This window comes from Rhinolophus sinicus, chromosome 15 (genome assembly GCF_057876585.1).
Source record: "Rhinolophus sinicus isolate RSI-liver-muscle chromosome 15, RSI-T2T, whole genome shotgun sequence".
Taxonomy (NCBI): Eukaryota; Metazoa; Chordata; class Mammalia; order Chiroptera; family Rhinolophidae; genus Rhinolophus; species Rhinolophus sinicus.
The window spans coordinates 12,259,979-12,284,242 of NC_142515.1; the positions used below are offsets into that span (position 1 = coordinate 12,259,979).

The 24,264-nt window shown below is 45.9% G+C and overlaps 1 protein-coding gene across 3 annotated transcripts in view; it reads left to right on the plus strand.

Moving 5' to 3' along the window:
* GFRA1 (GDNF family receptor alpha 1) overlaps positions 1-24,264 on the plus strand; it is a 194,465-nt gene that overhangs the window by 145,348 nt on the left and 24,853 nt on the right. For all 3 annotated transcript variants that reach the window (XM_088791844.1, XM_019725238.3, XM_074338994.2), the window contains 3 exons: positions 15,838-15,947; positions 18,651-18,785; positions 22,520-22,701. In XM_088791844.1, coding sequence (XP_088647970.1) covers positions 15,838-15,947; positions 18,651-18,785; positions 22,520-22,701 — 427 coding nt within the window. The remainder of the gene's footprint in view (positions 1-15,837; positions 15,948-18,650; positions 18,786-22,519; positions 22,702-24,264) is intronic.

The window sequence follows — 24,264 nt, forward strand, 5'->3', positions numbered from 1 at the left end:
CGCTGGTAAAAAGTGCAGTGGGTGAGAGACCCGGCGTCATTCCCAGAAGTGCTGAAGTGGGGGTGGGTGGTGGGTGAGGACTTAAAGGGGAGTGTCTGGGTTCCTAGACTTCACACCACCTTGTCTAAGACTGAGGACAGCTGAGAGAGACCTCAATTGATTCCCCTTGCTGCTCAGTTAAGCTGGTTCCTCTTCAAAGGGGCCCCTTCTGCTCTGCCCAGCGGCGATTCCATGTACCGTGTTTCCCCAAAAATAAGACCTAGCTGGACAGTCAGCTCTAATGCGTCTTTTGGCACAAAGATTAATATAAGAACCAGTATTATATTGTATTATATTATATAATGTTATACCTGGTCTTATAGTAAAATAAGACTGGGTCTTATTATTAATTTTTGCTCCAAAAGCCGCATTAAAGCTGATTGTCTGGGTAGGTCTTATTTTTGGGGAAACACTGTACTAGGACCCACGGAGTTCATAGGCAGGGGAAATCAGCTTCCCATTCAAGCCTAGACGTAAACATAGATTTTACAGTCTCTCTGTCTTTTTTTTTTTAAATTTCAAGGGAAGGAGATGCTTCCATTTCATACAGCTGAAATGTGTTTTATCCACTGAGCAAGGAATGGGGTCAAAAGAATGGGGAAAAGGGAGACCCCAGTATTCCTCTGGGGCTGCCCGCTCCTCCTTGCTGGCCAGCCCCCATAGCCTGTGACCCAGAGTAGTCTCAGTTTTGTGCGGGGAAATCTGCCCCATCAGTTGCTGGATGGCTGTCACGTATAATTAGTGCTCAGGTCTCACCGCCAAGCTTGGCGTTCTGTTCTACCCAGAACACTCCAGACCCCCACCCAGGCATTACCACAAGTTACGTAGCCTGCAGTCACGTTGGCATTTCCAGTTCCGTGGGCATTTCCAACTCAGTGAGTGGGAAATTGCTCTGTAATTTCCAAAAGCAATTAATTGTGCAGAAAATGTTGTATCCAAGAAAAACAAGTTTCAAAGGACAATTATTATGAAACGTACTGCACCAAGCTGGAGTTGGGACACTTTTTTTCCTTCCCTAGTTGCTGTCAGTGTGTTTGCCAGTGAGATGGACCTGGACTCGCATCCTGGTTCTAGAACGTGGGCAGCTCGAGGCCTCAGTTGCGCATCTATAAATGGAGGTTACGACTCCATCTTCACAGGGCAGCTGTGACGATTAATTGAGGTATCTGCAAATGCATGAGCTCAGTGCCTGCCACCAAACACAGAAAACTGTCTGTCCCTTTTTCTCCCTCACTCTTTCCATAAGGTTTTATCACAGAGGACAAAGAAAGCGTAAGATTCCAAATGTAACATTTCTCCCCAATAGCAGACAGAGACCTTAAAAGTAGGATTTGTGGGTGGCGGGGGTAGATTCTTACTGCTTTGCACTTGGACGCACCCACAGCATGTGGAAATGTCAACCCGTTATGTGAGGCCGTGTTGCTAAGCTTTACACATCACTGGCTTTTCAGTTTTGTACCATTAGGGAAAACTGGGGGATGGAGGCGGGGGCAGACGAAGTCCAGAGGTGTTTGGAGCATGTGTCATCTCAAGAATATTCTTGTCCAAAATAGACAATTATTGACACACAAAGATACACACAGGAGGATGTGAATGGAGCTGGCCACGAGATTGTGGGCCTGGAGTCATAGATTCACTATTGTTTAAACTGAATAGGCAGTGGGGGGACCCCTGGCAGCCTCTTGGAGCACGTGCTGCCTCAGTGACCTGGAGTAACCGTGAATAAAGGGTTCTTAGAGGTGCTTGTGGCTGAGTCAGTGGTCTGTGCCACCCAAAAGGGCAGTCACTGAGTCACTGCCACCGAATCTGCACCTTCCTCCCTTCTGGGGGGTTCTGTGAGTCATCTGGTCACCCCGTTAGGAAGCCAGCCATAACCGGAGGCAGAGTGGCTTGTCGTACAGGACCCAGGAGCCCCAAATCTGCAGAGCCAGGGATGTGGTGGCAGGAATATGTGCATGACGGTGATGGTGGTGCGGAGGATGACGGGAGAGTGACATTTACTTGACATTTACTGTGTGCCAGGCACTGTGCTGAGAACTTCACAGCAACCCCAGGAGTGGGGGCTGCCGTGTCCTCCCTATTTCCCCGATGACAAAGTGTGAGCTTGAGCAGCTTCTGCAGTCGCTCAGGTGGTGCCAGTGGGACAGAAACCCAGAGGGTCTGTCGGGTACGAAGTGTGTGTGGCTTGCTGACCGCCTGCGTGATTTTCCAAAGACACTCTGGGTGTGTGGAATTGGATACTAGACCAGTTTGTTACGTGACTTTGTTTTCACATTTTATTTATTCATTTAAAAGCAAAATTTTTAAGTAAGAGACGTTTGGATTTTGACAAGATAGGGCTTAAGTGCCCCTCCCCAAACATATTTCATTTCTCATTAAAACAGTCGTTTTCAAACTCTGTGGTTCCAGGACGCCTTCTCACCCTTAAAAATTACTCAGGATCCCAAAGGGGTTTCGTTTATGTGGGATAAAGCTGTCGATACGAATCATATTGGGAATCAAAGAGGAAGAAATATTTACATATTTATTACTTCATGTAAAAATAATACCAGAAGTTCATTACATGTTTCTATAAATGACAGAATGTATTTTTATTAAAAACCACTATATCTTCCAAAACAAAAAAATCTTGGGGAGAAGTGTGGCATTGCTTTACATTTTTACAAATCTGGTGTCTGAACAGAAGATGCCTGGCTTCTTATATCTGCTTCGGCATTCGGTCTGTTGCAGTAGCCCATGTCTTTTGGCCTTTGGAAGAACCCCATGGCACTCTCGTGACAGCATGAAAGTGAGAAGGTAAATAACAGTATGGCTAGGAAAATAGTTTGGACGTCACGGACCCTAAAAGGCTCTTTGAGATTGCCAGGGTCCCGGGACATGGCTCTGAGAACGGCTGCACTAGAAGGATGAGAATAATCTCTGGTTAGAAGATGTGTGCGCACAAATGTTCCCACAGTGCCCCTGAACTAATAAGACTGTCTGGGTGTGTGTGGCTGCCTTGCACTCATTCTGTCCCATTCCAGCAAATCAGGATGACCAGGCTGTACAATGCCAGAGGGTCAGGGTGGCAACGCTGTGGGATGTCAGTGGGAGCCCTATGCCAGAGCCCTGCCAGGTGGAAATGGGTACTGGGAATTCCAGAACTGCTGAGCTTCCTGCCATTTGTCACCGGGGGGCCACGTGGCCGCTGGTGTGCCTGGCCCAGCTTGGTTTCCGGCTCTGAGACATGCCTTTCGGGCAGACAGCCCTTCCTTCTTTTTCTTGGCACAACAAATGATTTCAGCATCGTATTCAGCTCAGTCAGGCAGAACTCTAGCTGATGTGTGAAAACCCTTTGTGTCCAAAAGGACTTGGTGCTTTTCTCTTAAGTAGGACCTTGGGGAGTGTGTCCCAGGTAAACGTCTCCTCCTTGGAATGGGATGAGGTAGCACACCTTGATGTGAGCTGTCTCAGGTGCAGCCCCGCTCTGCTCCTCCCACTCTGTGGCCATTTACCATTTAAGAGCTAAAGGATCATAATGACATCGTGCCAGGGACAACCCTTAGAATTGAAAATGCCGGGAATCTGGAAGTTCGAGATTCCTGTGAAAACGCAGCAGTTGGAATTCCTGTTGGAGAATTAGCTGCCTCCATCTAACAGCTTTGAACTTCTTAGGCTGAGGGTCAGGGGAGATGGAATGCCACCTCTCCAGGAATGTTCCCTCTCGCAAAGGACCTTGACCCTGTCCTGCTAGAAAACCTTACTGTGGAAAAAGACAACAGCCAATGGGAAACACCTCTTTCATGTTCCAGGTTCCAAAATTCAGGTGGAAACTTCAGCGTCACATCAGGTTTATGGTTTAGAACGTTTGCTTTTGGCTTAGTGTACTGGCTGGTGGTTGGTTCCTTCACTGGGTCAGCAGGACTGGAACACCAGGTGCTTTGCAGGGTTCTGAGGGCAGACATGAGTGTGCTGTAATGTAGAATGTTCATGCACAGGCAGGAGGGGTGGCTCAGGGACTTCTCCAGATGCCATCGCTGTAGGGCAGTGATGTTCCAACGCCAGCCTGCGTGGCCCCAGATGCCTGAGGTCTGTCTGGGGTGGGGCCTCCTAATTTGCATCTGTAGAACTGCCAGTGGTGCTGCAGCTGCTCTGAGGTCCACACCTGGACAGTCACGTGTCTGAGGGAATGTTGACCCGATGACTTAGAAGCTGATGGACCTCACCCAGCTCTGAAAGGGATCAGCAGAGCCCAGGTGAGGAAGGAGTGGCAGGCAGAGGGGCCCTGCAGGACACTGAGACTGAGGGGGGGACGCAGGACAGGCACCGCGATCGTCCTGGGGTAACAACAAAGGTTATATTTTTGTATTTTTAAACTGCAGGGACTATTAAACAAAAAGGATGGCTGCTACTTCTATCATTACACTTTATTGGGCCTAGTAAATATTACTTATATCCACTTAAATCGGACTTTGGCTTCTCGAGCACACAATTCCCATCAACATGGCCACAAAAATCCAGGAACTAAAATTTAAAAATCAAACATGAATTTTTCTTGTAGTGTTATTGGGGGGTAAATATAAGCTTGAGACTCTGTGGTCCTCTTTTAAAAATCGGACTCTAACTCTGCCCAATCCAAGTATCCTCCCCTGTAAACAAGGCTTATCTGGCTGGTCAGGTTATTGGCTGTGAAATGACACAGGCCCGTGACACATCGGGCACAGTGACTGTCTCTAAGTAAATGTAGCTGTTAGTGCAGGGTCTGGAACAATTGGACACGGCTGCTGCTTCTCCTTGTCTGTGCCAAACCTGTAACACCAAGATGTTTGTGATGAGTATTGATTTGTAGGTGAGTGGAGCCATAGTACGTGGCACTCAGATTCATTCATTTGTTCATTCATTCATTCATTCATTTATTCATCAAATATTTACTGAATATCTGCTTTATGCTGGCATAATCCTAAGTGCTCACCTTCTCATGATAAAGGCAAGACTCTTAACAAAGGGCAAATATAAAGCAGAAAGTGATGGAGAGGAGGTGTGGGCAGGACGGCTGAAGCTGGCACCTTCCTTGGGGCTCAGAGCCAGCGAGGGGAGTTGGTGAGAGGTCTCAGAGGGGACCCTTGAAATCACTGTGAATGGGTCAAAATAAGCCTTAAGATCACCTGGTTGAGTGGGACAGTTTATTATTAAGATGGCTTTTGTGGACAATGTAAATGAGCTCCCCTGCCCTGAAGCAAAAAGGGAGAAATGTAGTTTTAAATTTAGCTGAGAGCTTTAGGTGAAGTGTAAAAAATGGGGCTAGGTAGGGGGTAAAGGGATGGATGGGGGGGGCTATTGACAAGGGGACATTAACAATGAGAGTGCAGTACAAAGAAGGGTTAAGGATTTTCTGAAAAGGGGGAAATTATCGTCTGATGGCAGTGGAATAAGGGATTTATTCGTTTGACATATAACACTACAATTCTGTGTCTCCTGAGCAATGTCCCATGTAGGAAGGAAGATGTTAGAGACTAGGTGTTTGTTGAGCTCAGAGTCTCTGTTGACCTTAAAACAACTTGCCTGCAAGAAAAGTGACCTAGTGTATAGTTCCTATTGAGCATAATTTTCCTTAGGAAGTCGGCAACCCTATTAAAGATTAATAGGGGATCTAATTTTCATATGTTTTTGCTTAAAGTCTGTTTGTGCAAATGTAGGCTGTTAGCCATTCAGACATCCATTTACGTTTCCCTTCCCCCCGCCCCTCCGTGCCCTCCCAGGGCAGCAGAAACTGGGCTCCTTTAATGTGTGGAAGATAAATGAACATTCTGCTGAGCAGAGCTTGGAGTTTGGGGTGCAGGTACCACAGAGATTTTACTGCTTATCCTTTGGGAGTGGGGGCAAGGGGAAGAGTTTTACAAATCATCGAAGTCAAGAGAGCCAATGTAATTTTATTTTTTCATCTTCTGAGAACCTCCAGAGAAGCAAGGTTTGACTGAAGGAGGCAAGGCAGTGTTTGGGATAATTTCTAGAATTTGCCTGTTCTTCCCTACAGTAATTAGACTTCACTTTCACTGGCTATAAACATCATGATGTGAAACTCCGTTGTTAGGATGTGGACAACATTTCCTGATGCCAGCCACACCACAGTGGGCATCGTATGGGGACCACATGTAGGGACCTGCTGAATTGCCTTGGTCTATTTCCATGGGTATGATTCCATTGACTCATATAAAACACATTTCTCTTGAAGATATGGAGAACTCACATAAGAAATCGCTCCTTGGTCTTAAAGGCAGGAATAAGCCTGATGTTAACCGTGAGTTCATCAAGCATATGCAGACCTTGAACGGGTGGGTTAGTGACCTCAGGACAAAGCATTTCATATGCTGAGCTATTAGCAGATGGATTCTAAGGGAAAGATCAGTGAGGTCGTCTCTACCTTAGGGCTTCATGGAGGTCTCAAGGTCAGAGTGGACCTCCTGGGCTGGTCCAGTGCACGACAGAAGACACCAGCATTGATGAGTCTTCTCCTTATCTAGGAATTTAGAACAGTTATAAGTGGTGCTAGGTGCCAGCTATACTTAACCCTTCAGTAACTCTTTGAAGGACTTTGGGTCATTCAACCAGAGTAAATTAAGCTCCAGAGAAATCAAGGTGCTTGCCCAAAACGTCATGGTTAGTAAGTAGTTGAATTGAAATTGAAGTCCTGTTCCATTTTCAGATTCTGTATTCAAAACCTCTACTGTACTGTTTTTTAATAGTGATTTAGTCTTCTGTTGTTGATGTAACAAATTACCACAAACGTAGTGGCTTTAAACAACATGAATTTATGTTCTTCCAATTTTGGAGGTCAGAAGGCCTACACAGATCTCACGGGGCTGAAATCAAGGTGTTCACTGGGCTAAATTCTTTCTGGAGGCTCTAAGAGTGATCCATTTTCTTGCTTTTCCCCTCCCTCATTTCTTGGCTTGTGGCCTCTCCCTCCATCTTCAAAATCAGCAAGGTCGGTCCAGCCTTTCTCACATCGCATCACTCTGACTTCATCATCTGCCTTCCTCTTTCACTGTTAAGGATGCTTCTGCTTACACTGGGCCCACCAGGAGAATCTCTCTATCTCAAGGTCCACAGCCTTAATCCTATCTGCAGAGGCCCTTTTGCCATGTCAAGGAACATATTCTCAGGTTCCCGGGATCAAAGTGTAGACATCTTCATTATTCTGCCTACCACAGTAGCGTTTCTTCTGGACATCTCCTTCATTTTAATTTTGGTATATCATGAATTGTGGAACTAGTTATTCCCCTCTCTTCCCAGTGACTGCCAGGAAGCATAGAGCCAAATACTTAGCCTTTATGAAGCCAGGGGTAGATGTACGTTTTATACCAGCTGCATCTCTGTCTTCTCTTTCTGAGGCCCTCGATTCCCTCAGTAATTTTTAGTCTTATTCTGTTGTACTGAAGCTACATTGGAATGCATCTCAAAATTCTTTCTGAAGCAAGAGAGGGAATAAATAATTAAAGGAAGCCACAGATGGGTGACCTTTGCGGCCCAGGGTTCCTGAGCGGGTGACTTTGAGTTTCTTAGGTTCCAGGATGAGTGGGAGGCAGCTTCTGAAGCTGGAGGTGCCTGTAGACTTCTACGTGAAGTAAATCCACACCAAGTTGGTCTAGCGTTCTAAGCTCTGGTTCTTCTGGCGAAAGATTGGTTGAACGCCTAGATTTCTATTTTTTTGTGTGGCCCCAAGTCACAAACCGGATTTCTAAAGTTGTCCCAGCAGAAATATGAGACTTACGGGATAAGATTTACTCGTAAAGAGTTTTCGCGTATTTGTCAACGGCTGTTATCAGAAAGCTATTGGATATCTGAGAGCGTTTTGATAATTTCAGCATCCAGAAAACCTCTGATTTCTTTTCTACCTCAATTTCTTCCCGTAAAAATGAATACTGCCCAAGCTAGGTTTTCGGCACTAATGACTATGTTGAAGCATGAATAGGACAAAACAACTTTATTGCCTTGGCCACACCGCATAGGGTTGTTTGCAATGTGTCTGCGCTCCCATTATGACTTACCGTCTGCTTATACCAGGACCATCAGGGTGTGCATTAGAAAGATTGGCTGACGGGGTGGAGAGGGCTTCCTGGCCAAAGGGCAGCTCTGACGCGTCCAATGAGAGGCTGCCCAGAGCCCTTTCTAAGTTGGAATAAAGTCCCTTGCCAACTACCATAACTTGCTTTTCAAATTTGCCACATAGAGCTGAGCTGTCAAGCCCTGTCAGCCTCTCTGCCGATGTTGATTGATGGCTGTCAGTGCTGAGGCAAGGTGGCTTCGTGAGGGGAGCTGGGATTGATCAGATGTGACCTAGACTTCCCTCAGGGGGTTGCTGCAGTTTGACGTGATCAGAAAGGCTAAGGAAGTATCACATCTCTGCCCTGCAGCCTGCTTTCACCGAACCCTCACCCTGGAGAGACACCCCAAGCAAGACGCATGGAGGAAAATGACACATCACTCCACCTGTATTCCCTGAGGCTTTCCCACAGCCCTGTGGGTCTAGCTCAGAGGGCAGTGACTGCAGCCTCCGGTGACCCATGTGCTGGGCCAGGAGCTGCCAAGGAGCCAGATGAGCAACCATGATCGGGGTTCCACAGGGTGCGTGGGGAGGGGTTGTAGCCTCCCGAGTATCAGAATGAAGCTGAGTGGGGATTTGGTGGAAACAGGCATTGATCTCTACTTGGCCACGGGGCCCTGCTGGCCCCAGGAAACAGGCATTAGGCGAGTCTCGAAGGCTTCTTGGACCTCACAGCAACAGGGGGCCATGGTTTGGCTGTCACCGAGAAGCACACCAATTGGCTGAGGCTTTCATCATCCCTCCAGGAGGGGACTCCATGTTAAGGGGCTGAGAAACACCAAATGGGCAGAGCTTCGGTCATCTGCGCCTGGGACATGTGAACCTGCTCCAGGGCCTTTGCTCCAGAGTAGATGCGTTCACCCCCAGACTGGGGGAGGACCCAAGCTGTCGGAAGGGTGTTCTGAGTCTCCACAGTCTGCTCTGGGGCAAATGCTGGTCCTTTGCTCCAGGAAGCCAGCACGCACAACCCAAAGTGGGGAAGAGCAAGGCCAGAAAACATCCCTGCAAAATGTATTTAATATAGACTCTGATTTGCTAACGGATGTTTTCCAGATGTGCTCTCCAGTAGGCTGCCAGAGAAGGGCTAAGGTAATTTTCTAAAAACAGAAAGAGAAAAATCTGTTTTGTGTCACTGTACCAGAAAATTACCATTCCAGTGCTCTTGCCATGTCGTCCCAGGTCTAATATTAGCAGCATGTTTTTCAAATTATTTTTATTCTGCATAAGAGATTAGCAGTATTAACAAACTTACTGATATTTAGTCATTTTAAATGTATGTCTTTTTCCCCTAAACCCCTGAGAACAAAAGTGGCTTTTCTTGAAATGCCTTTATATTATGGGGTCGTATGACTTAAGAGGTTTTAAGTCACACCACAGGACCCCTGGCTTCGGACTTCTTACATTTGTTTTGGTCTAAGTTGCTGCCTTCAGGTTACACAGATGTAGCCCGTTCAAAGTGTGTAATAAAAGAGGCATCAGAAGATAGACGAAGATGGACGTGTCTCCGTGTTCTGCGTGCTGTGTGTTTTTGCCACAAGGGCCAAACATTGGAATGGACTGGGGACCAGGGAGAAAAAGTGAAGGGATGGGAAGTAAACATTTATTTGGCAATGTGTATTCTGGGTTCTGGGTGAGACACTTTATATAATTGTCATTTCGGTCTCACAGTAGCCATTTAAAGTGACTTTAGACAGCATCGGCTCCCTTGTCCAGGTGACGAAACTGAGAGTCGCAGAAATGAAGTAACTTGCTAAGGTGTGAGAGCATAAAAGGTAGGGCTGGGCTCAGACCCAGGAGCGTGTCACTCCCAGGCCTGTCATTCTTTGCTTCCTCTAACTGATCCGTCGAGGAAGTATTCAGAAACTACACGGCTGCAATTGAAAACCATGACTTTAAAGCCCTAACGTTCACCTTGGGTACCAAGGAAAACGCTAGTGATTTCTTACACAGCAGCTTAATGAACAACGTGATCCTGTTCCCAAGGTTCTCGGTTTCTCCTGGGTAGTCCAGTCTCGCAGTCCTGCATGGATACTGGTGCGGTCCCACAGACCCATAGTAAAGGAAGCCTAATTCATCGAGAGACCCCCTCCCTCTTATGCAGAGTTCTGTCGGCATCGTCTGGCCGATCCTGTGACCCTGCATTGCATTCAGAGTGCTTGCTGAGGAAGGCTCTGAAGACAGTCTGGCCAAATGGTGGCAGAGGGAGAGCAGTTATACACTTGATGACTTAAATAAAATCCCAGAAAAATTAAAGTCCAACAAACAGCTTCTGCACTTTCCCCTCCCAGGGCTATGACACGCACCAGGCACTTCCTCTTCCAGGGAGAGCCATCTGCCCCCACCCACCATGTATGCAATTCTGGGCAGGACCTTAGTCTCTTTGGCCCTGAGCTTGTATGTGAGATGAGGGGATCGTCCAGAAAAATCTTGGTTTCTATACCCAAAGGAAACCAAGTACCTTGACACTGAAATCATGTGTAATGGCAGATGCAGTCATAGGTAAGAGTAATAATGCTTTGAAAACAAGTGTTGTTTTTTGTTGTTGTTGTTTTTCCCCAAGTAGTTTCGAGTGTCCCATAGACTGTATTTCTGAAGTGGGAGGGAAATCCAAGAGCTTAAGTAATTAAGCAACATATTTAAGGAATTCTAGTTAATTAGTGTCAGAGCCTGGATCTCATTCAAGATCTCACAATTCTTCACCCAGGGCTCAATTCCACCAACACACAGCTTGTGTCCAAGTACGGGTTTGTCCTAGAAAAACATTTAAATCATTAGGATAATCCAGGATGAGTTAAACTGGGCATTTCTAGTGTGATTGTTACCTCTTTGCCACAACACTATTTTCCTAAAAGTGTTGCAGAAAAAGTAGGTAAATGATTTTTTCCCACTATCAAAAAACCATCTGCTGTTTGAGAAGACGCGCCTAGATTTTATCATTATAATCATTTTTCTATTTCCAGTTAGCAGCATGCTTCCTTTAATATGATATTTTCTGCATAAACCACTGTTTTCTCTTCCGCAGATTTCCTAAGGCCAACTTGGCATTTGTTGGCATTTTCCTCCTCTTTAATGGTGGGAAATTTTCTCCTTCAGAGGGAGATACGTTTTTACATCAGTGCCTATTCATTTCATTTTCATTTTCTCAGAAAAACAATCATGTTCATCACTTCTGTCGTCATGGAGATTTCATGTCTCCAAAAGAAATCCAATTGTGGATTATCTTTGTTAATCCCACACTGGATGTTAAGGCTTCCTTGTCTGGATCATTGCAGCCCAGGCAGGGAGGCCATTCAAACAGGTGACAGGCTGATTCTTAAGCCAGGGTGGGCAGCGGGGAGTGTGCAGAAGGGGCCGTCGTGGGATGCTGGGGCTGTGGGGATAGCAGGTGCTCGGGCTGTGGTGGGGACTGGACAGAAGAAGGCCTGGGGCTCTATCAGCCTACAGGACACTTGGCTCCACACTGGGCCGTGAACTCCGCACAGCCTCTCCCCAGCTCACCACCTTCCTTACAGACCTATCCTCCCTGTTTTTCCCCTCGTGACACCCCTGTGCACTGAGTGGTCGGCGCTTGGATTCTGCGCCCTCCCTTCTGCGGTCTTGACTTCTGTTCTAGTGATGCATCCCTGTCAGGGCATCCTCCTGGCTTCCTCCCCTTCTGGCCCTCAGTTCGTCCGTCTGGTTCACCGCTGGCTACAGTCTCCTGAGTAACCACTTCTCCCATCTGTGGCCAGTTTCCTGCTCTCCCCATTGTTGCTGGAACAGTAAGGGCACAGGGTAGGTTTTAAGTAAATCTTTGCTCAACAACTGAGAGACAAACCTAAGAGTCTTCCTAATATGCAAATCTGACTGTGTTGCTTCTCTGTTTAAAATCCTTCAGTGGCTCCCATTGCTTTCAGGATAAAATCCAGACTCATGCGTCATTCAAGGCTCTTTGCATCCTTACCAGTGCCATCTCCCATCATTCATCCTTTGCATCCTGTGGCCCTGCCAGCCCCAGTGAGTGATTGACTATTTTCTGGATGATACATGTGTGAAGTGTGGTGGCTGAGAATGACCTCCGACTCTGGGGTCAGATCGCATGTGGTCACCTTCCAGCTCTACCATAGAGTTCTGCCACGAGGAGGGAGATATGTCACCCCTCTTTGCCTCAGTTTCTTGATCTTTAAAATGGGACTCATAATATCACCTACTAAAGTGGTTGTGAGCATTAAACCTGTGAGTACATGACAAGCACTTAGATCAGTGCCTGACACATACAAACACTCCATTATTGTTACCCTGGGGTTATTGTGAGTGTGGTTACTTTACATTTGCTGCCTCTTTCTGCCTGAAATACTTTCCTCCACCTTTACCTAATAGATGCTACACGTCCTCCAAATTGCAGTCCCAGTATCACGGCCTTTCCGCAACCAGCTTCTGCAGCTGTGTAGTGCTAAAAGCTGGAGCTGTGGGATGAGAATGTGTGGCTTTAAATCCTGCTCTTCCTCCTCACTATTTAACACCAGTCTAAATTTGGTAGGCTGTGGTTCCCTCATCTGTAAAATTAGGATAATAAAATAAAGGTCGCTATCGTGTTCGAGTTGTCAGGAAAAAATACAAAGTGTGTAAAAACATACGTAGCATATACTAAATACTTCAGTCATGTTAGGTATTATTTTGATTAGCAGCCTTTCTTAGCTTCTATCAAGAACTAACCACTGTGTTATTATAATCTTTCTACTTGTTTCTCTCAGCTTCTAGACTGGGAGTTGTTTGAGTTCAGGGACAGGGGACTTATTCATCATTAGATCACAAGTTCTTGACACTTCATTAACTCAATGGAATGGACTAAAATCCAGCTGCTTTGTCACTAGATGTAACCGATTGCACACATTGCTGTAAGAGAGTTCAGAGGCCTGCGCTGGTAAGAGAAGAAGATATTAGGAAGGAAGAACAGTCTTTGGGGGAGGCCCGTTTCCTTTCTTTGGAAGGTACTGAAGGCTGGAGGTTAATAGGTGCTCCACCATTTCATTTGGGCCAAAGGTGACTGGGAACGGGAGAGGACACCTGTCCAGGAAGGACTGGCAGTGACCCCCAAGACATGATATATGCTTTATCTGTGGGACTGACCACATCAGATGGGTTCTTAAACAGAGTTGTGCTGATAAATATTTAACAACTAGTTCTTCAAGAGCAACACAAAGCACTGATTTGTAGTGTTTGCTGATTGCTGTGCCGTAAATACTCCCACCAGGGCCGCTTTCAAGCTGCCACTGTGATGTTCCCCAACTCACAAAACTCCTGAAAATTTACCAGTCAGCCCGTAATGAGCTGGCTCCAGCACACCACTGTATAAACTTCTTCTTCCTGCAGTTTTTCTCTCTGCAAAAATGTGACTCCTGCAATGTGACCATCTTGTCTCCGCATATAAATGTCACAAGGAGCTGGGTCAAGTGTGATGGGACCCTGGAAATGCTAGTGTTTTCGCAGTGTGACCTGTGCTCGCTGTGATTTTGAAACTCTCCTTCCCTCCACTGACTGCAATTGTCCGAGCGCCAGGATCTGTGCTGATGAGCCCTCTAAAGCCAGCCTGTCCAAGGTTCTGCTCAGAGCAGTGTTATCTAGTTTTATTCTCCCAATCAGGGTTATGCTCTCTGCAGCAGACTGACTCAATTAGCCTTTCATTCCAGAGTCCAATTGTGAGTCAATTCGGAGGTTGTTAAGCAAAATGAGTCTGGTGGCAGTCGCCTTGTGCCGAAGGACCGTAATCCACATCACGGGCTGTTCAGTTCATAGTCTCCTCGAGAGACCACGAGAAAACGGGAGACACGTAGACAGAGCGGCCTTTTGTCTGTGTCTGGGGGACAGGCGAGAGCGCAGGGCTGCCAGGTCAGAGAGCTGATCTGGTTGCTTGCAGAGCTGGAGCCTCAGCTGCCTGAACCACAGTTGGCGTTTGCAAAGTTAGAAGCCCAGTCCCGCTAGATCATTAACTTTCATGACCAGGAAGATACTTTTGAAATTAACACTCAATCCAAGCTGGATGCCGTTGGAGGCGGTTGAGTAAGCCTGAGCCACCTTTAGGGATTTCCTCCGAAAAATAAATCCTTTAATCAGGATACAGAAAATGGCCAGGTTTTATGTGCTTCAGTGTGTTCAATTAGAGTCAGAAAACACCAGCTAGGCTCAGACTGTGGGAGAGATCCAGGCGCACACACACGTGCATGCACACGTCTCCTATGGAGGATTTTGCCAAGCCACTTAGCGTCAGCACATGGCCCTGCCTGGAAAACCACATAAAGGGCCTATCTGAGGAGTGTCAGGTGCTGTGCAAAGAAAATAAAGCAGAGCTCCAGCACCTGCCCTGGGGACTCGCAATGATAGAACCAGGCACATGACAGACGGAACGCACAGATCGGCACCGATACGGAGGCTCAGACACACCTTGTTTACAAGGGTTCAAGGAGAGACCAGTCTCATGAGAACGCTGCGCAGCATTTGCAGTGGGCTGTGAACTTTGATGATTTCATCGGGCCTTTTAATCCCCTTCTAGTTGAAGTGGTGGGAAAGGGACACATAGGTGGTCCCTTCATGCTGTTTACAAACCGTTGTGATCATCACACACCCTACCTTGCTCTGTCTGCTGGTTTATATCATAAAATATGCTAAGTAAATACAGTTTATTGGGTGGAAAGACGTAAAAACAGCACTGGGTAGGTTGGTTGCCAACTCGGGGGAGCTAAAGAGAAGAAAGCTGAGACAACCGTGCATTGTCTCCCGTAATTGCCAGATAATTTAAATTCTCTGGCAGTCCATTGTGTTCTTCACATAGAAACAGAGCTGTTGTCTGCTGAGATGACCTCAGAGGTGGCCCAGCTCTCAATCAGGATTTCTCCAACAATATCCTCTTCAGACTGAAAAACAGCCAGTTAGTCACAAAGAGGCGTCTTCCTCCCCAGACCAGCGTGTTTGCCGCCCCTGTCCACGTCTGGGTCTCTGTAACTTCACCACCTCCCAGGGCTTCCAGGTGGATTGTGTTGGACCTGGGGAGTTCTGAAAGCGTAGACAGATGCTGCATTTTGATCAGGGGACCCGCCAGGTACCACCTCCAATGGCAGGCCCACCACACTCAGTCAGAGACAATGAAACCATGGCCAAAGAGAGTGTTACCTTACCCCCTCTTGCCTTTCCCTTCAGTTCCAGACAGGCAAACTCCGCCCTATTGTCACTTGCCTGAAATAGATCAGTGCCCCCTAGGCTGGTGGATGAGAGATGACCTATAAGATAGACACACATATTTTTTCAGCTAGTAGGAATTACGGGAGCAGATGGGCTGTAGGATCCTATTTTGATGCCAGGAACATGTTTCTGTATAAAGTAAATATTTTCCCAGTGTGGATCTCCCGTGAGTGTGTAGAGAAGCAGATTTCCTAAAGATGCAAATAAGTCTAGGCAGAAATAAATATTGAATGGAAACTTCAAAGCACCTTGATTTCTCCCATTATAGGCCCTGAAGACCTCTCTGCAAACAAGCAGACACGTGGGTGAGGGCTGGGGAGGGTGGGGTGGGGTCGGCTGGGGGGTGGTATGAGACAGGATGCTAACATTTTAAGAGTTCACGTTTTCTACATTTTGGGGGTTGGAGGAAGGCATCTGAACAAAGGAATAAAGAAAAGTTGTGTCTGTCTAGAGGCTCAGGATATTTTAAAACACCCTCCCCCCTTTTCTTCCTATTGCAGATCTCGCCTTGCTGACTTTTTTACCAACTGCCAGCCAGAGTCCAGGTCTGTCAGCAGCTGCCTAAAGGAAAACTACGCAGACTGCCTCCTGGCCTACTCAGGGCTAATTGGTAAGATCAGGGAGAAGCAGGACGGGAGAAAAGGCAGGTTTACAAATCCAGACTCTTTCCGTGGTAGCCTGCCACTGCCTGTGAAAGTAACAATCTTCCAGTAACCCTCTGTGCTGGGGTTTTGATGTTAGGGCTTTAGGACTCGCCTGTGAGAAAAAGGAAAAAAAAAGATAATGGATGTGTAAAGGCGGGAAGCAGGGATTACTGAGAAGCAGGAAAACAGCAGGCAGAAGACCTGTGAAACCCCTCAGTTGGAGAACTGACCATGCAGAACAAAAGTACAACAGAAAGCCTGGTTATGGAAGAGGAGAGCAAGTCAGACCAAGTTAATTGAATTAGGGAACTTTGGAAAAAGGAAACATGGAAGTCTTATTCATTCTGGGAAACTCAAAAAGGCTGTTTCCCAAAAATGACTCTTTGGAAAGAAAAACCCTAACTGCTGGGGTCCTTCTCACCATTAATGTTCTTGGTAATCCAGCTCCTCATGGGCAGGGGGTGATTGCATCTACATTTTTTCCCCCTGAGAATAGACACAGCAGAAACAGTACTTGCTGCTTTTCAAGACCTGAGGCGTTTTAGAAGAACCAGGTGCTCAGCATTCAGGAGAACAGTGCAAGTAAAGAAAGTGCCATGAGTTGGAAGCGAGCCAGAGCTGAGACAAATGTGTGCCCATGGATAAGCAGGGCAGGCAGGAGGAAAGGACGGTGCTCCAGGTACCACGGACTGCTTAAGCCTTGGTGACAGAGCACCGTCAGGACCGAACGAGGAGTGAAGGCTGTGGCGGGATGAGGGAAATCACGCTTGTCAGAAGCGTGATGTCTCAGCCAGGGGGGGTGTTCCTGCCAGGATCAGACAGGTCACCAGCCACAAAGAACCTCTCACCAAGCATGACAGCACAGACGAAACTCTTTATCACCCGTGTCTTCAGCAAGAGCCACTGGGAAAATCAACCATGGTACTTAACGCAGGGATATTACAGGTATCTGCACCCCCATCCCGACTTTTTTGGAAAGGATCCTTGTGCTCTGTTGGGTAATGGCTTTCACCAGTGATGGACCATTTTTGTGGCTATGTCCAATGAGCGTATCTTCCTGAAGTCAGTATTCCAAATTGGCATTCACGTTCTCCTTTCCTTAAATAAGTCAGCCTCTAGTGGGGATTACTTATCGACTAGGAATTTCAGGTTTACGAAATAACAAGTAATTAAGGCATGCTCATTGTAAAAAAAAATAAAGATAAAAATAAAAATACGGAGAAGCCCAAAGGAGACAACATGAAGGAACTACAAGTCTACTCCCAGATGTAATTACCACGAACACCTTCGTCCACAGGCCCCCAGGCATACGGGCTCATTAAATCCTCCATGAGTGGCCAAGGCGCAGTGCTGCCAGGCATTTCTGGCTCGGCACACTGTTACATGCCTGAGGATGATGAAATCCTCATCGTTTAAGGGAATAATCTGCCAAGGCAATGCATTCTACCGACCAAAATTGACTTCTCGCTTCGGTCCGGAGCTCTCCCTCTGCACTGGTCGCTGGGTTCTAACTTCTTTCAGGACAAAGCTTGTTCCTACTTCTTCCATATGTCAGGGGCCCACTATGGGGCCAGGCCTGCTTGGTAGATACATTTTAACCTCTTTGTTCAGTGTTTGGGGTGCCTGTTCCTTTCTCACCCAAAATTAGGCGCTCCGTCTTTATTGTGGGTCAAAGTTCTCATCCCAAGGTGTAATGGCATATAATTTCATTCAAGTCAGTGAGGAATGTAGAGCAAAGAAGATATGCCCTTGACCCAGAAGAGCTTACAAAGAAATTTTTCTTTTTCTGTTTGTGAACCAAATATACCCTGTGGATCACTGACCACCTATTACTTCTTACTTTCACAAAATATATAAAAACAGAAGGCTTCTTGGCATGAGTAGGCATTGCCTGCTGTGAGCCACCCAGAAGAAGACATTTGGGTTGTATTAAGTATAAGCACATTGTTTGTTTGTGCCCATGCACAACTCATCTGCAAAACCATGAATATGAGAAGATGTAGGCAACAGCAACCACCCGGTATTTCTTTGGGGACTTTTGAGGGCTATTGAGATAGTGGTCCAGGCACCATCAGCTTAGAGAATTTCCAATGTTTGTTTCCAATTCCTTCACAAACTGGGAGACTTTATTTCAATTAGTTAAGAGTCTGGGGAGCTGCGGCCTCATGATATACATTCAGGACGTGGGGTAACCCATAAGGATAGCGTCGAAGCTTCCGTGTGTTTCTTTGAAGAAGCCATTTGACTCTGAGGGGAGTGGATTCAAAGTCCTGAAAGGATTTTTAAGATGTGGAAAACGTATTCTGTCTGTTTATGAAGATTAGTGACATTTTCAAGAAAATGCAAGGGATTTGGCAACTCATGCATTCAGTTAATTGTCTCCTACTCCATGACACCCATGCCATTTGTGCAGAAAAAAGAAAAAAATGCCCTCAGTGCAGCTCAGGGAGTGCTGTTATAATTTTTAAAAGTAAATGTGTAAATTATTTTGTGTGCACAAGACAAATTGTCAAGAAAATGCACTGCTTAATGTAATTTCCCACTCAGCAAACATGGGGTTTGTGATTATACACAGTGCATCCACCATCCGAGGAACATTTGTTTCTTTTTCAGGCTGTAGAAAAGTTCCTGTCATCACGCAAGAATAAAACACCCTTTTACTCTTTTAGGTACAGTCATGACCCCCAACTACATAGATTCCAGTAGCCTCAGTGTGGCCCCGTGGTGTGACTGCAGCAACAGTGGGAACGACCTGGAAGAGTGCTTGAAGTTTTTGAATTTCTTCAAGGACAATTCGTGTCTCAGTGAGTTCATTTAAAACATAGGACACAAGCACGTATTTCTCTCTGAGCTCAAGCTGGACCTTTGTGTTTCTTATGTCTGTCTCCACCCCCGCAACCCCCACCTCTCTCTCATCCTTTGTTTCCTGGTCACTGATGGTGAATCCACACCATTTGGCCACACTGCATAATGTAGCATGGAACAGAGCAAGTGATGAACTGTGCGCTGCCAAGACCGAGAATCCAAAAGCCTGAGAGAGCAAGAGATTCAAATAACCGAGGGCACATTATGTGAGAGAGAACACTTCTACCCACAGATCAAATTTTGATCTTGGCAGCCAGCACAAAGTCTGTTCCAATGGTTCTTAAAACCTGGGCACAATATACCATGTGGGACACTCAGGCAAATTAGATGGGGGTAGGCCTCCGAGGGCTGTCTGAGAAAAATTAGAATGTTAACATCAATAGCCCCCTGGATGTTCTGGGTTGGCTCAGAGGAGAAGCACTTCTTGAGTGGAAGAAGCTGGCGTTGCAGCCAGCAGCCTGAGGATGGTTGGTTATCTCCGGAGAGGGAGATGAGCACTGGGGGGTCCGGGTGGAAATAGCATCGGTTATTATTGCAGTATCCTTTAGGCAATTGGAAAGCATGTTTCCCAAAGGGAGAGGGATGGAGAGAACTGTATGGGCATGAACAGCAACATTCATCACACGAACTTCAGAAGCACCGTGCCAGGTCTCCCTTCTGTCCACTGAGATGCGTGCGCTCAAGGTGACAACCCAGCTGAGATGCTTGAGTCCTTCACTCACATTTTGTGGCAGCCACCATGCATTTATTGGGTGCCGTCAACTCACTCTAGGGAGTGTAATTTATATGTTACACCTTTGCTGTAATCCGTACAAGAATACTAGGAGATGTAGCTGTTATTATCTTCATTTCACACTTGATAAAGTACTGATCTTCCCATAGACCATCCATGCCAAAGATTGGATCCAAAGGCTTTTGCAGCCCCTTGTCCCCTGTGGTTGTTTGATCATGCCCAATACTGAAGGGCCCGTTGGACAAGAATAGATACCTGAACGTCAGGGACCAGGTATGACTTCCTGGTGGCAGGTGTGGACCAAGTTTCTAGGAATCAAGGTTCAGCTAGCCTTCTAAGAGCCCTGTCCTCAAATGACAATTTCTCTATGAGGCACTGCTATATGATGGCTGATTTCTGAAGAATTAGCGAACAATTTACCACATGCACATATTACTTCTAAAACCTCCTCATGGTTTCCTTTGTTAAAAAGACACATCTAAGTGATTTGCTCACTGTGTACTTGAGCCATGTGGCTGTAACCAAATCATTAAAACTAAAACAAGCTTTTGGATTCTTAAGTGAAATTCAAACCCACAAAACTAGGCTCAAGTATGGAGACATTTGCCAAGATATTGGACATACTATGCAACTATACCTTGGGCTGATTGTTTGGTCTTGACTTAAAAAAAAAAAAAAAAAAAAAGTATGTCCTCTTTTTCACATCTTGCATGCTCCTTGGGCAGAATACACGATTTAATGAAGATAAAGCAATGACAATAGAGGTCAGAGTGAGAAAAGATTATACCTGTGCTGGCTAGAGAACCTCTCCTTCACAGAGAAGATAAAGTTGTCCCTGTTTAATAATATTTTGGTGAAGGGGAGACTAGTCTGGTATCTTACTGCTAATGACTTTTCAATAAAAATAAATGCGTTTGGTCTTCAACAGAAACCAAAGCCAGCCAGAATGTTTTCTAGTCATTCTACTTGTACTTTAAGTAGAAGGGGCAACAGCATACCAGAGACGCAGGGTTGTAAATTCAGTCTCTTGCAAAAGGCCCTAGAGTAGAAGGAATTGGAGTTTGTACATTCCAACCCAAATGCAATTACCCAATTCTGCTCTCTTCAAATTCACCAAACCTCCCCAGCTATCCCCATCACATACGAGAGGCCAACCTATTGTTTACTTCTGGTTATTGGGGAGGAAACAGTTATTTTTACACCAAAGTGCATGACAGATGTGAGAGGGAGAGAGCAGAATGAGCTGGAGGTGGAGGCGCCTGTTACTGCCATGCCAAGTCTTTCTTCAGATGCCACTTTCCATTCCCTAGACCACCTCATCTAAACTGCGGCTCCCCATTCTCACCCGGTGCTCCCTGAACGCCACCCGTGCTTCCTTTTTCTCCAAGCATTTCTCACCACCTCATGTATTGTATATTTTACTTACTTGCCGCCCCAGTTCGAATGTGACCTCCATGAGGGCAGGGATTTTTGTCTTCCATCACTGTCATTGCTATTCATTGCTGCATCTCCAGCACAAAGCAGTGCCTGGCACTTAGTAGATGTTTGATTGACATTGGCATGAATGAAAGAGCAAATGAACAAAGCAAACTGCCCAAGTGCCAAAGCCAACACACTGGGAAGCACAGGTAGTTTTAATGAAAGGCAAAGGGTTTCATTAAACGAGAAAAAGGAAGGTGGTGGTGTTCTTTTGTTGTTCTTGGTCATTCCTTGGTCATTCAAGGAAACCAGTCCCCCATATACTGGCACCTCTTTCTGTACATTTTACCCCACCAGTTGAGCAATGTAACATGGCTAGGAGCATAAAAAAGCATTTATATTAATTTGAAGCTGTTCTTTACAGCCTAAAAAATGTAAAGTTGTAGAAAACAAGCTTCCAATTTTCTGAACTTAAAGGATAACAATTCTAGAACAAAATGTCACTTCTAAGAGGAACATTAGGCTTAAATTATTCTGTCTTGTATATCGAAAAATGCCAGCTAAGAGTCATATATTAACAATTTGTTCATTCAGGTCCCAAATGGAGGCGTTTGATTTCTTAGACAATGAATATGAAATAAAAAAAATAAAAAAAAGAAATCCTAAATCCAGGCCAAATCCCTGAAGACCTGATTAAAAACTGTTTTTTATTCATTTGGGGGAGGGGAATAATACACAACCAATTTACTCTTGCCATAAAAACAATCTAATCCTATGAAATTGTAATAAGCTTTTAAAATTTTACATTGTAAACTTTTTCATTTAAGCAGGGCTGCTCCTACCTAATTATGTAGATTTTGTTTGGAAGACTGGGAACAGAAAGGGGAAAAATAATCTTACTTAAATTTTGACTATATTATTGATGAGAGTGGGGTAGATTTTTCTTTTACAGAAGCTGGTTGCATGTATACTGTGAGCAATGCCTGCCTCGTCGTCGGGGCTTGGTGGTAGTGAATCACAGTTTTTGCTGTTTGATTTCACTGCCTGCCAAATTAGTGTGAACACTAGTGAGTCACCTCAGTCTCATATTTAGGAAGGTTGTACTTTAAACAAAAAATGGCACTAATGAGATTGCGTTTAGTATGTAATTTTGACAGAGCACAAAGATTTTTTTGGAAGATGGGGCAGTGTTTCTGATCTAAAGTAACAGGTCCAAGGCTGGATTTCAAAGGGCTCGATGGATGCGTGGTTCAAGGCAAGGACCAGGCACATGTGTAAATAGGGACATCATAAATACATGTTGCCCTTCGAGCATAGCTAAGTCTCCAGCTCAGTGTTGAATGAATGATTTTTGAACATCTGACCCAAAGGCTGGCTCTCAACAGCCAGGTGGATGGGTTTTGTTCAGAGAAGTCCAGTGCTGTAATCAGAATTTCTAGTGTGCTTCTCTGGTTTTATGTAGCTTGTCTGTTACAGTTGCTGCTTGACTTTGAAATTGGATTTCCTCCTGTTTTATTGCAGAAAATGCAATTCAGGCTTTTGGCAATGGCTCCGATGTGACTGTGTGGCAGCCAGCCCTCCCAGTTCAGACCACCACTGCCACCACCACCACAGCCTTCCGGGTCAAGAACAAACCTCTGGGGCCAGCAGGCTCCGAGAATGAGATCCCCACTCATGTTTTACCGCCTTGTGCAAATTTACAGGTAAGAGCCGGGGTTGAACTCCCTGTTGGAGCTCACTTTTGGCGGGACACAGACTCCTTTTCTGAGATGCATTTAGGGATAGATCACAAATGTAAAAAGTACATTTTAACCATGATAAATGGAGACTGGCAAGTGCCACAGAGTGGAGAGGAAGATGAACTTTGGAACTGACTGCCATTTACTAGGGGTGTGGCTTTGCTCAAGGCTCCTGTATATCTGCCCTTGGTGTCTTTGCCTATAACGTGGGGGAGAGGCTGCGCAGGTTTTCGTTTGTGGGGTGGTTAAGCTGGACTGGCTGTTTATTTATTCTACTTAGTCTGTGTTCTCTACAAAGCAGTAGCATATCAAAAAGAAAGGAGCTCTTGGGATTGTACCCATCGCTGCCACTTACACTGAATATGGAGTATTTAACTGTATCTGAAGGTAAACCCGAGACAGTGTTACTGGTGAAGCATTAGCTCAAATGTAGAGTCCTGTGCGGGAAGCAAAAGAGTTTTTCCTTAGTAAGAGGAGCCGCGAGGAGCTGCCCAGCAAAACCCCTGGTGTGGACAGAATCCAGTATGACTGGCCAGAGACTGCTTTAGGTTAGTCCAGATCTCCAAGGGCAGAATCACAACGTACTAACAGTGATTTCTTGACTTTAGTCAAAGCAGAATGCTTATTCTGTCTTCTTATTGATTTTTTTCCATAGTAATGAGTATTCAGCTGGTTGGCAAGACATTCCATATTTATATGCTCACAAAGTATTTTCACACACTTTACCTCTTTGGATGTTATTCTCCTGATGGCTGCAGGGGACATGCTATTATTCTAGTACTGTCAGCCTTGTTCTTTCGTTTGACGACACAGGGGCTCAGCAAGGTAACACTTTTGCTCGAGCCTGCAGAACTGGTGAGCCACAGAACCAGCCCTGGGGACCCAGAAGCCTCGTGTTCTTTTCATGGTTCTTCCTGTATTTGGGGGGTAGGAGTGACTACATGGTAACTTCTGCCTCCTGCTGTGCTGGAGAAAGTGACGTGTGCCAAGCACTGTGCTGTCACACTTGTCACACTTCACAGTGGAGTACATCCTCCCTTCTCTCCACTTGCTCCCCACTAAAGATCAGCCTTACCAGAATGCTCACCAGATCTTTCTTTTGACAAGTACCATCTTGACCCACACCCACTTTGCTCCCTTAGAAAGTGTTGGGGCAGTTTTTCCACTTCTGATTTGCTTGATATCTTCTCACTCCAATATCTCCCCTCTCCTCCTTGGATATCCTCTATGCTACTCATCTGAGCTTTGGTCTCTGTTCTCTGTCCTTCTGGGTGTCCATTCCCCAGTAGACACCCTCGGCCATCGAGCCCAAGGTCAAGCACGTATTCTTCATAGTTTAAAGCATTTCTTGAGCACTTTCTATCTCCAACGTACTGTGCAGAAAATGCCAGAACTTGGAGGAAACGGTGGCACCTATCTGCTCCACCCTGCGTCAGGGCCCTGAGTGTCAGGGAGGGGAAGTGACTTGCACAAGTCCCACAGCCAGGTAAAGGTGGGTCTGGAGCCAGACACAGTACCGCAGAGACA